General features: G+C 40.8%; 3 protein-coding genes across 3 annotated transcripts; 1 reads left to right on the forward strand and 2 right to left on the reverse strand.

The window, feature by feature from the left end:
- Positions 1–7972: 7972 nt before the first annotated feature.
- On the forward strand, positions 7973–9962 carry LOC148294960 (uncharacterized). The gene is made up of 6 exons (XM_088251330.1): positions 7973–8537; positions 8657–8900; positions 8995–9082; positions 9174–9260; positions 9392–9622; positions 9735–9962. Exons 1-6 carry the CDS (start codon positions 7973–7975, stop codon positions 9960–9962), a joined length of 1443 nt encoding a protein of 480 aa, XP_088107456.1.
- Positions 9963–10861: 899 nt separating this feature from the next.
- LOC110760430 (uncharacterized) lies at positions 10862–11329 on the reverse strand. The gene has a single exon (XM_021962695.2). It carries the CDS (start codon positions 11327–11329, stop codon positions 10862–10864), a length of 468 nt encoding a protein of 155 aa, XP_021818387.2.
- A 265-nt stretch (positions 11330–11594) lies between these two features.
- LOC110760440 (uncharacterized) lies at positions 11595–13005 on the reverse strand. Its single transcript, XM_021962707.2, has 2 exons — positions 12102–13005; positions 11595–11947 (listed from the first exon to the last, which is right to left on the reverse strand). The coding sequence occupies exons 1-2, from the start codon at positions 13003–13005 to the stop codon at positions 11595–11597; spliced, it is 1257 nt and encodes a 418-aa protein (XP_021818399.2).
- Between the last annotated feature and the right edge of the window lie 219 nt (positions 13006–13224).

Genomic DNA, 13224 nt, shown 5'->3' on the forward strand with positions numbered 1-13224 from the left:
AGGATTGTTCAAATCAAGTTTCCAAATTTAAAGGGGTTGTGGTTGAAGTCTATACCTTGAGAAGCATTATTAGAATTTGAGATTGGCTTCTTAAGTCGATAATCTGTGATTTCTGCTGCACGCCTGCATATCTCCAATGCACGACGTGCATCTCATGAAATAGCTGCTACCTGAATATATATGATGAAACAGTTAACATGCAGCTAACCTTTCTCTAAGCATATTGTGGAAGCAAAATATCTACATATCCTAGGTCAAATAATTAAGCCAATCAATTAGGGAATTATTTGACTTAATTGGAAGTTATTTGATTTAATTGGGAATTATTTGATTCTTACCCTAATTAGGGATTTGACTTTAATCAAATAATCAAATCCCTAATTACATCAATCTCTTCAAATCGGGGAAGAATAATTCCTTTCCATCTGTGGAATTATTCTTCTGAAACCCTAGCCTCCGAGGCTTCTATAAATACATAGCTACACCAAGGGTTGAGGTACGTCTAAACTTCTGTCTAAAACATAGAAATTCTCTCTCACAAACCCTAGCCGCCATACTCTTTCTCTCTCTCACACAAGGCTCCAGCCACCACACACGGCTCCGGCCACCCGGTTCTCACCCTAGAGAAATCTTCATCCTATTGTTAGCTATTGTTTTCCTACAAACACTCGACCTAACTTAGGCATCGGAGGGCCTTTGGCCAACACCCCCCGAGTATGGTCTTTTACTCCGTATTGTTTTGTAGGGAGAAAGAGAAGCGAAGAGGAAGACGGAATCTTAGACGAATATTCTTGTGGGACGAAAATCGCTCCCACAAATTGGTGCTTTCATTGAGAGCGCGAAATAATACTCAAAGCGTGCTCCAAATCCATTTTCCACACTTTTTTTCGAACAACCATGGTTGATACAAGACGTACGAAGAGTAACACCACCACGATGGGCCTGTCTCATGGTTTCGTGGTGGAAACCTCGCAGCAACCACACGGAACCGTGGCAGCCAACACCTTGCAGCCACCTCCTAGCGCTGGAATTGTAGAACAGACGCTGCAAATAGCTACTGGAATTGCAGAACAGCCACCACATGGTTTCGTGACCTCCACAGCCTTGCAGCCGCAAGCGCCTGCTGCCGAAGTTGGGCGGCTGCTGAATTTGCTGCACAGCCCCACGGCTACTTCGACACCGTCCCAGTCTTGGAGAAAATCTATTCTCTCCCTTCTCTGCAACCACACTTGACGTATGCACTTGTGTACGCGTCTAGTGGAGCCCTAGCAAATATGCAATTAGGCCCGATGCACACCTCTTTTCCTAACTCGCGCAGTCAGGTGGACCTTAACTCACGGGTTGATCAACTCACACAGAGGGTCGACGATCAAAACAACTTGAATGGCCAGGTACTCAGGCAGATCAACTTGAATGAAGGCCCTAACCTTGGATCCCGTGACGAGGAGAGAAGGGCGCATGAGCATACCGGCAAGCAATTCGAGAGGTCCCAGGCTGGTTAGACAAGGACAAACAAGCATAGGAGAGAACGAGATCGTGCTGACGAGACGTAGACATCTACAAGCCGTACTCTAAGTCGTTAGACAATCCATTCGAGGTTAGGTCCAAGGACCAATGTACACGAGAGGCTAGGCCCAAAGTCCAATGTCCACGCTCGCTTGGGCCCACAAGGAAGTATCCAATCTAAGTTGGGCCCACAAGGAGCTTGAGTTCGTGAACAACCACGTGACGAACCCACAACCGATGCTCACCAACCCGCTCAAGAACCAACACATGGTGACAAGTCGTAGAGGAATCCTCACAAGCTCAATCTCCTAATCTGCCCCACGGGCAGAACAACCAAGGGGATCGACCCTTGGAAGCTAAGGAGGAAGTTAACCAGCGACGCTCGAGGCACTGAAGACATCGACCCAAGCCACCAGCCCTGCGGGCTGAAGATGTCGAAAGGCTAGTAAATGACCGACTCCAAGGTCTCCAACTTAAAGAAAGCATGGAGGAGGCCCTGCGCAAGGAAATTGATTGAGTCGAATGCTCGCCCTTTATCGATAAGGTGGAACGAGCTACACCACCGAAGTGATTCACAACACCGTCCACCACTACATTCAAGGGGGACTCTGACCCCAAGATCCATTTGACTTTGAGGCACTTTAAGAGCGCCATGATCTTGTACATGGCAAACGACGCCCTAATGTGCAAGGTGTTCTCAATGACTTTGTCAGGGGCAGCTTAAGACTGGTTCCACACTCTACCGTCCACATCGATAGGCAGCTTCAAGGAGTTTGCTCTCATTTTCACAAAGGAGTACACCTCTTACCGGACGATCAGAAAGCATGCAAACCACATGTACAACCTGCGCAAGAAGCCAGACGAGTCTCTTCAAGACTACCTTAGAAGATTTAAGGCTGAGAAGGAGAACATCATAGGATGCAATGACCTAGTTGCATCCTCAACTTTCAAGAAGGGCTTGCAAACGAAACACGAGCTATACCGTGAGCTAGCCATAACTCCGAGTCAAACCTTGGCAGAAGTCTTCGCAACGGCAAAGCGCTACACGCTCTGGGAAGATGACTGTATTGCCACGAAGAAATCCAGCAAGCATGCTGGCCACCCAACAAGGCAAGCAAGCCAAAGAGAAACAAGTTCAAACACAAAAACCGAGACAAGCGCAGATCGCAGCCTCAAGAGGGAGTCTCGAAAAAAGAAACCTTCACTGAGTTTACTATCCCGATCTACCAGATCCTAGCGCAAGTAAAGGACAAGTCGTGGGTGAAGAGACACCGCCTCTGAGGGGAGATTCGGCTAGGAGGGACATCGGTAAATACTGCGTGTTCCATGGGGAGCACGGTCACTACACAAACAATTGCAATGCCTTGAAAAGGCACCTCGAGGAGCTGATCAAAGTCAACCATTGCACAGAATTCATCGCAAAGAAGGCCATCCAGTAGATTGAGGGCAGCGCCTTGAGTTCACGTGGACGAGGGCAGCGCAGCCAACATCCTGCAGCCATCTTTTATCCATCAGATGGGATTAGAGCCCAAGATCAAAAAAACTTGCCAGATCGCTCACTGGCTTCAATGGGGCCACCTTGATCATTGTGGGAACGATTGACCTTGACATCCACTCACCCCCAGTGGTCTGCTCACAGAACTTCATGGTCATCGACGAGATCTCCTACTACAACCGAATCTTGGGTCGACCATAGATCAGAAAGATCGAAGCCGTCACATCTGCTCTACACCAGAAAATCCGCTACCCCATCCCTGGGGCAGGATTGGGCAGAGCGCTACAGTGACCGAGCCATGGTGATGAGATGCATAGCCCAAGAGCTCAAGAAGAGAAAGCAATTGCAGTTCACACCAGTAATGCAGGCTGCCGACGTGGTAGGACGTGCTCCCAACAGACAAGCAAGCCCGAATGGGAAGGGAGTTGCTACCTCACAATAGCAATTAAGGAGCCAGGATCAAGGTGAGGGAATTCACCCGGAAGACTCCCCTGAAAAGGGTTGAAAGCTTGAGGATGACGTTGAGTTAGTACCCCCTGATCCTGACCAACCAGACAAAGAAGCGCAGATCGGCTCGTGCTTAAGCCCAGACGAGAAGTTGAAGCTGACCACCTTCCTCTAGAACAACAAAGACATGTTCACATGGTCACCATCTGACATGCATGGCAACGACTCGAACATCATCTGCCACCGGCTCCATGTCAACCCCGCCAACAAGCCAGTGGCACAGAAGAGACGCAACTTCGCTCTCGAGTGAGTCGCGATCATTGAAGCCAAGATCGACAAGCTTCTAGCTGCAGACTTCATCGAAAAGGCCTCCTACTCATAGTGGCTAGCTAATGTTGCTCTTGTGGTGAAATAAGAAGGGTTTGGGGTTTGCTACATGTCTTCTACCCTCATCCTTTATATCTTTTTTGGGAATTCGCTTTCTATATTCTCCATACCTCTCACAACCCAAAGTAACTCTAGGCTTCTTATTTCCTTTTCCACCTTGATCAGATCTTAAGGTCACAATAACAAAACCATTCACCCTTTCAACTTCACGAGCCCATCGTATTAATTCTTCTCTACTGTTAAATATCTGCATTTCACCGATTTCACATCATACATAAATTTACAAGAGTGTAAGAAAAAAAAATTACTTATTTCAATCAAACCTAACTGTAGACACCAAAATTTAAATTCTTGTGTTTACACTAACCTCATTCGTGGTAAATTCACTAGTACAATCCACTATATGTTCAAAGTCCACGTTACTACAACCAGAATATTCATCTCCCTGAAAAAAGAAAACAATAAACAATAGTAAGAATGTTCATCTCCCTATAACAGGGCCCCAGTCGTAGAAGTAATACAGCAGTAAAACGATAAAAGAAGCAAATTCACATCACGAAATTTAATGACAATGGTTGGTCAGCAGTCAAAAGATGACCAGCCCTTGAAACCAAAACTTGGCTCACGCTCCCCAATTTCTGAACGTACCCACCTTATTGTTAGGTCAGTACTTAAACAATTTCTTCACCTTCTCATGCCTTCAAAAATCCTTAGCCAAACTGGTTTTGTGAGGAATGTTCTTTGTGTAATCAACAGAGCCCAAATCGTAGAATTGTTGATTCATCCCCAGGTTTTCAGATTTTTAATTTGTTTAAGAAAAAAAATCAGAGTCCAAGAAATACTCATCTCCCAATGCTTTAAGTAATCCTAAAGATCTTAGAAATTCTGTTCAAATAGGATTACCTTACCTTTTCGCCAAAATCATTCTCTTCAACATCCATTCTCTTGTTGTTTTCTTCTTCATAAACAATTCTGTTGAAAAGCCTTCTTCACCTTCTCATGAGCAAGGAGTCAAATTCTTCTGGTTTTTTTTTCTTTCTATCAAACGATAGGGTTACGTACTTGAGAAGTCTATGTCTTTTTCTTTTTTCTTTTTCTTTTTTTCTCTTTCTTTTTCCTTAAGTCCTTTTAAGTCATTTTACAATAGGGTTAAATTTGTCTTTAAAAGTTTAAAGATAAGGTGGGTGGGAAAATAGGATAGGTAGGTGGAAATAGCAGCACTCAAGCAATAATCCTGAATGTTCAAGAGAAAAAAAATATATAAGAATCCTGAATAGTAAAAAGGTGAGACTCATCCCAAATGGGGCCACTCCGATGCCTGCGGTGGAACTACTTTTCGGGAGTGCAGTTGGAAAGGCTAATTTGGGTTTATACCAAATTAAGAGTTTGGTTAACTTTCTATTAATTTATTTCCCTTTTCTTAATAAAATTAATGACTCTTGCATTAATTAAGCCACATGGTAATTTAATCAAATTAAAAATTGATGATATGCTAGGTAGATGTCTCATTATTTGAGATTCAAATTTAGTGCACGATTTTGATGTTGTTAGTAATATTTAAAAACTAAGGAGCTTTAGTTTTAAACCATAATATAGTTTACTAATTTAGTAGAAAGAAATACAATTTAGTCTAATTAGCAAAAGGCCAAACACCAAAATGTAACAAAAATACCATTACAAAATATGAAAATTACAACATATGCCATTTTCAGTATTTAGTTTTAAACCAAAGCTGGACAAACGACATCAAACCCAAAACTGAAACAGAAACGACATATAAACCGAAACCGAAATTGAATCACACATTCGCGCAACCTTTCAACTTCACCTCCAAAAAACCTCTTCAACTGTTCCACAAAAATCCCCAAAATCTCAGCCAACGGCGATGACCATCTCAGATTCCTAGTCTTCACTCTCACTTTCGGCAAAAAAGTGTAAGGAATCAACTCTCTGATACCTAGTCTTAATTTTTTTTTTTCTGCAATGTAGTTTAGGTTTTCGTTTTTGTTTTCATTTCGTTTTGGTTTTGGTTTTGGTTTTCTGCATCTCAGATTCCGGTTTGGGGTTTCGTTTTGGTTTTGGTTTTTTGCATCTCAGATTCCAGTTTGGGGTTTCGTTTTCGTTTTCGTTTCGGTTTTGGTTTTCTGCATCTCAGATTCTGGTTTGGGGTTTCGTTTTCGTTTTCCTTTTGGTTTTCTGCATCTCAAATTCTAGTTTGGGGTTCCGTTTCGTTTTCCTTTTGGTTTTCTGCATCGCAGTTTCCGTTTTCGTTTTGTGTTTTGGATTGCTCATATTATATGTCTATTATGTTTGATGTTTTGCCTTTTGGATTGCTCATATTATATGTCTATTATGTTTGATGTTTTGCCTTTTGGATTGCTCCTTTTCAAAGAGGGTTTTCTGCATAGATCATTGCATTGCAGAAACACAAACTGCATTGCAGAAACTCATATTATATGTCTATTATGTTTGATGTTTGATGTTTTCTTTTTTCTGCTCAACTATTTATACTTCTTCCTTGTAGTTTATCTTTACTTGACCTAATAGTGTTTTCATCCCTTCTTGTTTCAGATCACAAATGGCGCAAGAGAATGAAGCTCAAAACCAACGAAAGCCAAGAATCAAAACGATGGCTCAAAAGATAAAAAAAACGCCATCCTATGATTGAAAAGCAAAGCACCTGGAATATGTCCAGTTTCGGTGCAGCCTCAATGCTTTCAACAGCATCATTGCAGATGTTAAACCAAAGCTCAATCAAAGGCAGAAGATGTTGCTCAAGAAAACCCCCTTCTGGAACTTCATTGAGGTGTTTTACAACCAGAAAATTGATATGAATAACATGAATAAGTCGGACCTCGACTTAATACAGATGCTGAACCAGTTTGATCCAGATTCAAAGTCCTTCAAGTTCGGCACAAAATCATTCCACATCACAGGCAATGCAGTGACTCAGATCCTAGGACTGCCAAACAAAGGAGAATCTGTCACACTTGGCTATGATAGATACACTGATGCCTTCAGAACAAGGCACTTTGGACAAAAGGGAAAACCATCAAAAAACCAGGTAGAAGCAGAATTACAAAAAACAATTGCCTTGGCAAACCAGCCAAAGAAAGAAAAGGCCAAGGCAGAGCAAAAGGAGCAAAAGAAGAGAGGAAAAGCAAAAAAGGAAGCTGAAGAAGAAGAAGGGGAAGACGAAGAGGAAACGGAGGTTGTTGACTACGACAAGGAGGTGGTCAGCCTAATCTTGATCCTACTCTGCATGACATTCCTCTTTGCCAACTCATCATCCACTTTGCACTGCAAAATATTTGAGCATTGTGTGAATCTAGACACACTTTCAAGATATTCGTGGGCAAGAGCTATTTCAGCCTACATGAATGAATCCTTGATTGCAAAAGCAAAAGCAAAAGCAAAAAAGGGAGGAGAAGCATCTATAGGAGCTGTTTCGGGTTGCACTACCCTAATATTGGTAAGTAAAGAGTCGCTTATCAATGCATTTTGAGTTTTAGGCAATGCAGTATCCAACATAATTTCTGTACTGCAGTTTCTATTTTGTGAGAGAACAAACATCATACAGCCAATCCTTGGCAAGGAGGAAGAAAATCCTGCCATTCTTAAATAGAGTCTTATGGAACTCCACACAAGATTCAACCAAATAAAAAACTTAAATGACATCGAGGTATGCAATTTATCGCATGTTCTATTTTAATGTATGTTGAATGTGAATCCATGCTAAATCATTCTCATTGAACAGGGTATTTTCAAAGCCCCAAAAAAGCGAAAAACTACCGGGGAAGGGGGAGACCCTGTGGAGAAGGTAATTAAAATCTGTACATAGTGCATTTCAGTTTCTCTTTTCCATTGCAATTTCTAAACCATTCTCATTGTACAGGGTGATTTGAAAACATATAAAAAGAGAAAAACCACCAGAGAAGAGGGAGACCCTCTTGACAAGGTAATTAGAATCTCTAAACAGTTTCTGTTTCCTGCAATGCAATTTGTGTTTTTCCCATTGCAGTTCCTAATTAGTTTCTTTTCAATTTGCAGAATTGCCAAATTGAAGATGATGAAGGAAAATAAGGAGAAGCAGAGCCCCCTACACCTCTTGCAATTCAAGACATCTTGGTAAAATCCATGACAGACCAAATCAACTACCACCAACGCCAAGATCCTAGCTTCGTTTGCCCAAAAAGATTACAATTGTGGAAGGACAGTGAGAAGAAGATGACAGAGTTGTGGGATATAATTATCCAGGAAGAACAAAGATCAATGGAGCTGCAAGAGGAGTTGGAGAAACACAAAGACAAATTAGATAATGAAGAATGTATAAGTGCTGCCTTGACAGTTGAATCTACATTTCAGCGTCAAGAAATACTAAATCTGAAAAGGAGAATTGCAGAATTAGAAGAAGAGAAAGCAGAAGAGAAAGAAGAAGAGAAAGAAGAAGAAGAGAAAGAAGAGGAAGAGAAAGAAGAAGAAAATGAAGAAGAAGACAAAGAAGAAGAGAAGAAACAAGAAGAGAAGAAGAAAAATGCTCAAACACCTGATGTTCCTTCAAGAATACAAAGGCTGAAGAACAGAGAAAGAAAGAGGCTTCAAGCATCTTGCTATGAGTATAAAAAAGATAAGCAACCAAAAAAGAAGGACACAAAAAAGGGTGATGAAGAAATACCACAATTCAAGCTTATCTCTTCTGAGGAGCCATCAACACAAGAGGATCCTCTAAATCAAATGGAGGTATGCAATTACTGCAGTTCAAGCTTCCTTTTGTTCATGTTTTCTGCGTTGCAGTTTCTAATTAGTTTCCTTTCAATCTGCAGTCAACACAAGAGGCATCTCAGCCTTATGCCACAAAGCCACTTCTTGATTTCCCAAAAGGAACAAACCCTGATGATTCGATACCTGTAGGTTTGCAAAACTCAGATGATGAGGCTTTGGCAAAAAAGACACGAAAAAAGCCAACAAAGAAAAAACTAGGATGGGGTCAAAGGAAGGTTTGGCAGAAAATCCCAAAAGAGGACAGGGACAAAATTGAAGAATACTACTTAAGTACTCAACCTAGGTAATATCCCTATCCCAAAAGAACAATTCTTTCATCTTTTATTTTCAATTAAACTGAAACTCATCTTGTGAATTTCATGTATTCAAATCCGCAGTGATAACTTTTGGGAAGGACTCCGTTCTGAGAAAGTGACAAACGACGATATCAGAGATATTGTATGGGACCTGGAACTATCACAAAACGTAAGTCTAAACTACTAATTCTATAACACACACTGCACTGCAGTATATTACCCATTAACAAGTCCATTTTTCTCCAATCAATGTGAAACAGGTTATTGAGGCCTATATGCAAATAGAGGAGGAGAAAATAGGGCCCATGCAGACAGATAGTCCACGGTACATGTCCACATGGACTTGGGTAAGAATTATTTTCAAAATTCAAAATTGTTTAAACAGACAGGTTGGCACAGGGCCCTGTTTCAAAATTCTTGGGCTCCTCATTATTTTCAAAATTGTTTATACTAACAAATTGTCATTCAATGCTTGCAGTCTTACATGCAAACCTTTCTAGAGCCAGGTTGGCACAGGGCCCTGTTTGAACCGTTGCTTGAAAAACTCGGGAAATGCAATGTGCTTTTCTTCCCAATCATTTCAAGAACCGAGTTCCATTTTACACTCCTTGCATTTCACAAACATGAACGAAAGTGGAGACACTACAATCCACTAAGGTCATTGGGAGCAAGAAAAAAAGAGAGATGCGTTGACATTTCTCACAATATGGTAAGTGGAATGAAGCTGTCTTAATTTCTCAGCACAAACAAAAACACTTTCTGCAATGCAGTTTCTGTGTTATTCCTACTGTCTTTTGATATTTTTTTCCTTCTTTAAACAGGTTAATATTGTTGAAGGGTGGCTGGAATATATAAGACCTCAAGCACGAGTGTTCTTAGAAAGTAGAAAAATACCAAAACTTGTGAAGCAAAGGGAAGCGCCCCCTACACCTGTACTCGAGGACATGTCCCCAAATGAAGAACTCACTCTCAATTGGATTCGGCAGAATCCATATCAGTTTCCATTTGAGGAGGACATAGAATGTGCTCAACAAAGTTCATCTTCGTAAGAATTGTTTCTACTCAACTTTTCATTACATTTTGAAATCCTTCAAAACCAAAAACTAATCTCCTATTCATTTGCAGGTTGGATTGTGGCATGTTCGTCATGTTGTACATGGATAAAATTGCACAAGGACAGCCCATTCCACAAAGTGTAGACAAGAATTTCATGAACGAATATCGAGTACAATACGTACTAAAACTCCTACACCACAGACATTGTGTCATTAATCGTTTCTAGTGATTTACTAAAACTCCTACACCATAGACATTGTGTCATTAATCATCTCTAGTGATTTGTCTTTTGTGAACTCAAGGCAATATGTATCTTGATTGTTGTGGATGTTTGTAAATATTTCTAGTTATGGGATACGAGAAAAGATTTGTAAATATTTCTAGTTATGGGATATGATGTTTTGCCTTTTGGATTGCTCCTTTTAAAAGAGGGTTTTCTACATAGATCATTGCATTGCAGAAACACAAACTGCATTGCAAAAACACAAAGTGCATTGCAGAAACACAAACTGTATTGTCCCAGGGTTTTCTGCATAGATCATTGCATTGCCTTTTGGATTGCTCCTTTTAAAAGAGTGTTTTCATCCCTTCTTGTTTCAGATCACAAATGGCGCAAGAAATGACACCACAAAAGAATGAAGCTCAAAACCAACGAAAGCCAAGAATCAAAACGATGGCTCAAAAGAGAAAAACAAGAATTGAATGGCAGTTAAAAATGAATATCCATTGATGAAACAATTGTATAATTTTCATTAACTTCAAAAAAGAATCATAATATCCAATTACAAATCGTGTAGCCAATTACAAGCAAATAAAAACTGCAATGCAGAAATTGACTATACATTCACTAAATCATATCTAACATAAGCAATTGTCAACTGAGAAGGAATGTTCATATCACTGCCTTGCAAGTCTTCCTGTTGTGCCCAGCAACACTGCACCGACTGCATTTCAATGGCCTTGTACCTTCACTAAAAGCTTTGATCCTCTTTGTTGGTGGTCTTCCGGCTGGCCTCTTTGTAATTGGCGGAAGCATAACTCCAGCAGCTGAACTGTTGCTGCCCAAGCCTTTCCCAATATCTGGAATAGGAAAAATAGGACTCTCATAGGCTTTTCGAAAGAAATCAGAACTGTAGTAACACTCAACATAATCGTAAACCGAATCTTTCTTTGCTAGAATTGCAGCCACGACATGCGTACAAGGAAAACCATCAATTTGCCAAAGACGGCAAGAACATTTCCTTTGCCCAAGATCAACCATCACAGAATAGTCAGCAAATACTTCAAAAACCGTGCAACTAGAACGACGAACTGCCCAAGTCCTACCTGCCTCCGCATTTTCCCACAGTCTTGTTTCCATCTCCGGACACAAAATTGTTGTCCACTTATTCGCTTCAATTCGTCGTTGAGAATTCAATACCATTAATTTTTGTCGAATGCCCTCTATCATAGGTAGCACCGGCAAATCACGAAATACGCCAACCCAATTAGCACTGGCAAATCACGAAATACGCCAACCCAATTATTAAATGACTCGCCTAAACTATTTGCCATCTCTCCATAACGCATTCCTTGGAAAAAACCGTTGGCGTAGTGATCTCTAGACAATTCAGATATAAATGTCTTCACTTTCGAACTCCAACAACCACCAACTCGTCCATTGCTACTTTAAACTCTTCCTCCGTAACAGCATATGCGCATTTACTAAAGAGATTGACAACACGGTCTTGGAGCAGTTTCCCATAACCTGACTTCGGGTACTTCGATATCAAATTCTGTTTGAGGTGATAGTAGCAGTAAGAATGAGGCCATCCAGGAAACACAGCCCCCATAGCATTTAACAAACCATGATTGCGGTCCGAGAAAAAGGTCACCATTCTCCCCATCAGAAGCAATATAGAAGCCAAATGTTGAAGAAACCAAGTCCAATTCTCCTCTGTCTCAGAATCAACAACTCCAAAAGCTAGAGGATAAAACCCTGCAAAATAAAACCAAAAGCGCAAGTATAAGCAACAACAAATTACACAAAATAGTAAACATAAACTGCAATGCAGAATACACAAAATAACAACAAATTACACAAAACAATAATGCAGATTACACAAAAATCCAATACAGTACAGTAACCGTACCTTGATTTCCATTCTTTCCGGAAGCACAAAGAAGCTGCCCCTTGTACTTGCTCTTCAAAAATGTAGCATCAATGAACAACAAGGGTATGCAATATTGAAATCCAGCAATGCAACCGCCAAAGGATACAAAAAACCGTCTGAAGCGATTAATTCCAGCTTCACATTCAAGCTCGCATAGAGAACCAATGTTAGTTTCATTTACCGCGTCCACATACCACACTAACTCGTTGAAGGACTTCGACTCATCACCATGAACGTCCAGTTTAGCTAACTCTTTGCCAAACCATGCATGGTAGTATGAAATGTCTATACCATAATAATCTTTCAACTCGTGTATAATCTCAATTGGCTTCAGCTCTGGTTTTGCACGAATTCTGTCCACAAAGAGAGAGGACACCACACGAGACCTCATCATCTTACTCTTTGATTCCCGTATCCGACCCACACATGTATGCACATTATTTAACGTCCGAATTACAAAACAGCCGGTAGATTCACAACGAGAAGCATAAACACGCCAACTACAACCCTCCAATTTCTTATTCGAACAAACAGCAATCACTCGCTTCTTGTCATTGCCGGCATATAAAAAATTAAATCCTACTTCAAGAGCATACTTGCACAATTTCAACCGGAACTCCTCTGCACCACCGTCAAACTTCTGCCCTACATGATGTATGTACATCTCCCACTCATTTGACAACAAAGGCTTAGCACTTGCTCTCTTCGACATGCCCAAAAATTCATTTCTATCTTCAACAGTACTAGAACACGAAGACTCGCCCTTTTCACTTGATATCAACTCCTTAGTTGCACAAACATCACCACTATACTCACCGCTCACCAATAAATCCTTAACTAAAATATCCACAGTCTTCGCATTTGATATCGACAAATATGCCATCATCATATCTAAATCACTATCTGTTTCTAGTAAACAACTAGAATAACCGGGCAGCGAATACCGTAACGTGAAACTACCCAACTACAAACCCCTAAACCTTAGACACAAAGTCTTCGAAACATCAACCATGGATGATTTTTCTGAAACTAAAAACATGATGGTTTCGGACTTATATGTGCACTTGGCAATGACACAAACCTCCATTAGCCTTGAAATTGC

This window comes from Prunus avium, chromosome 4, assembly GCF_965620075.1.
Source record: "Prunus avium chromosome 4, drPruAviu1.hap1.1, whole genome shotgun sequence".
NCBI lineage: Eukaryota > Viridiplantae > Streptophyta > Magnoliopsida > Rosales > Rosaceae > Prunus > Prunus avium.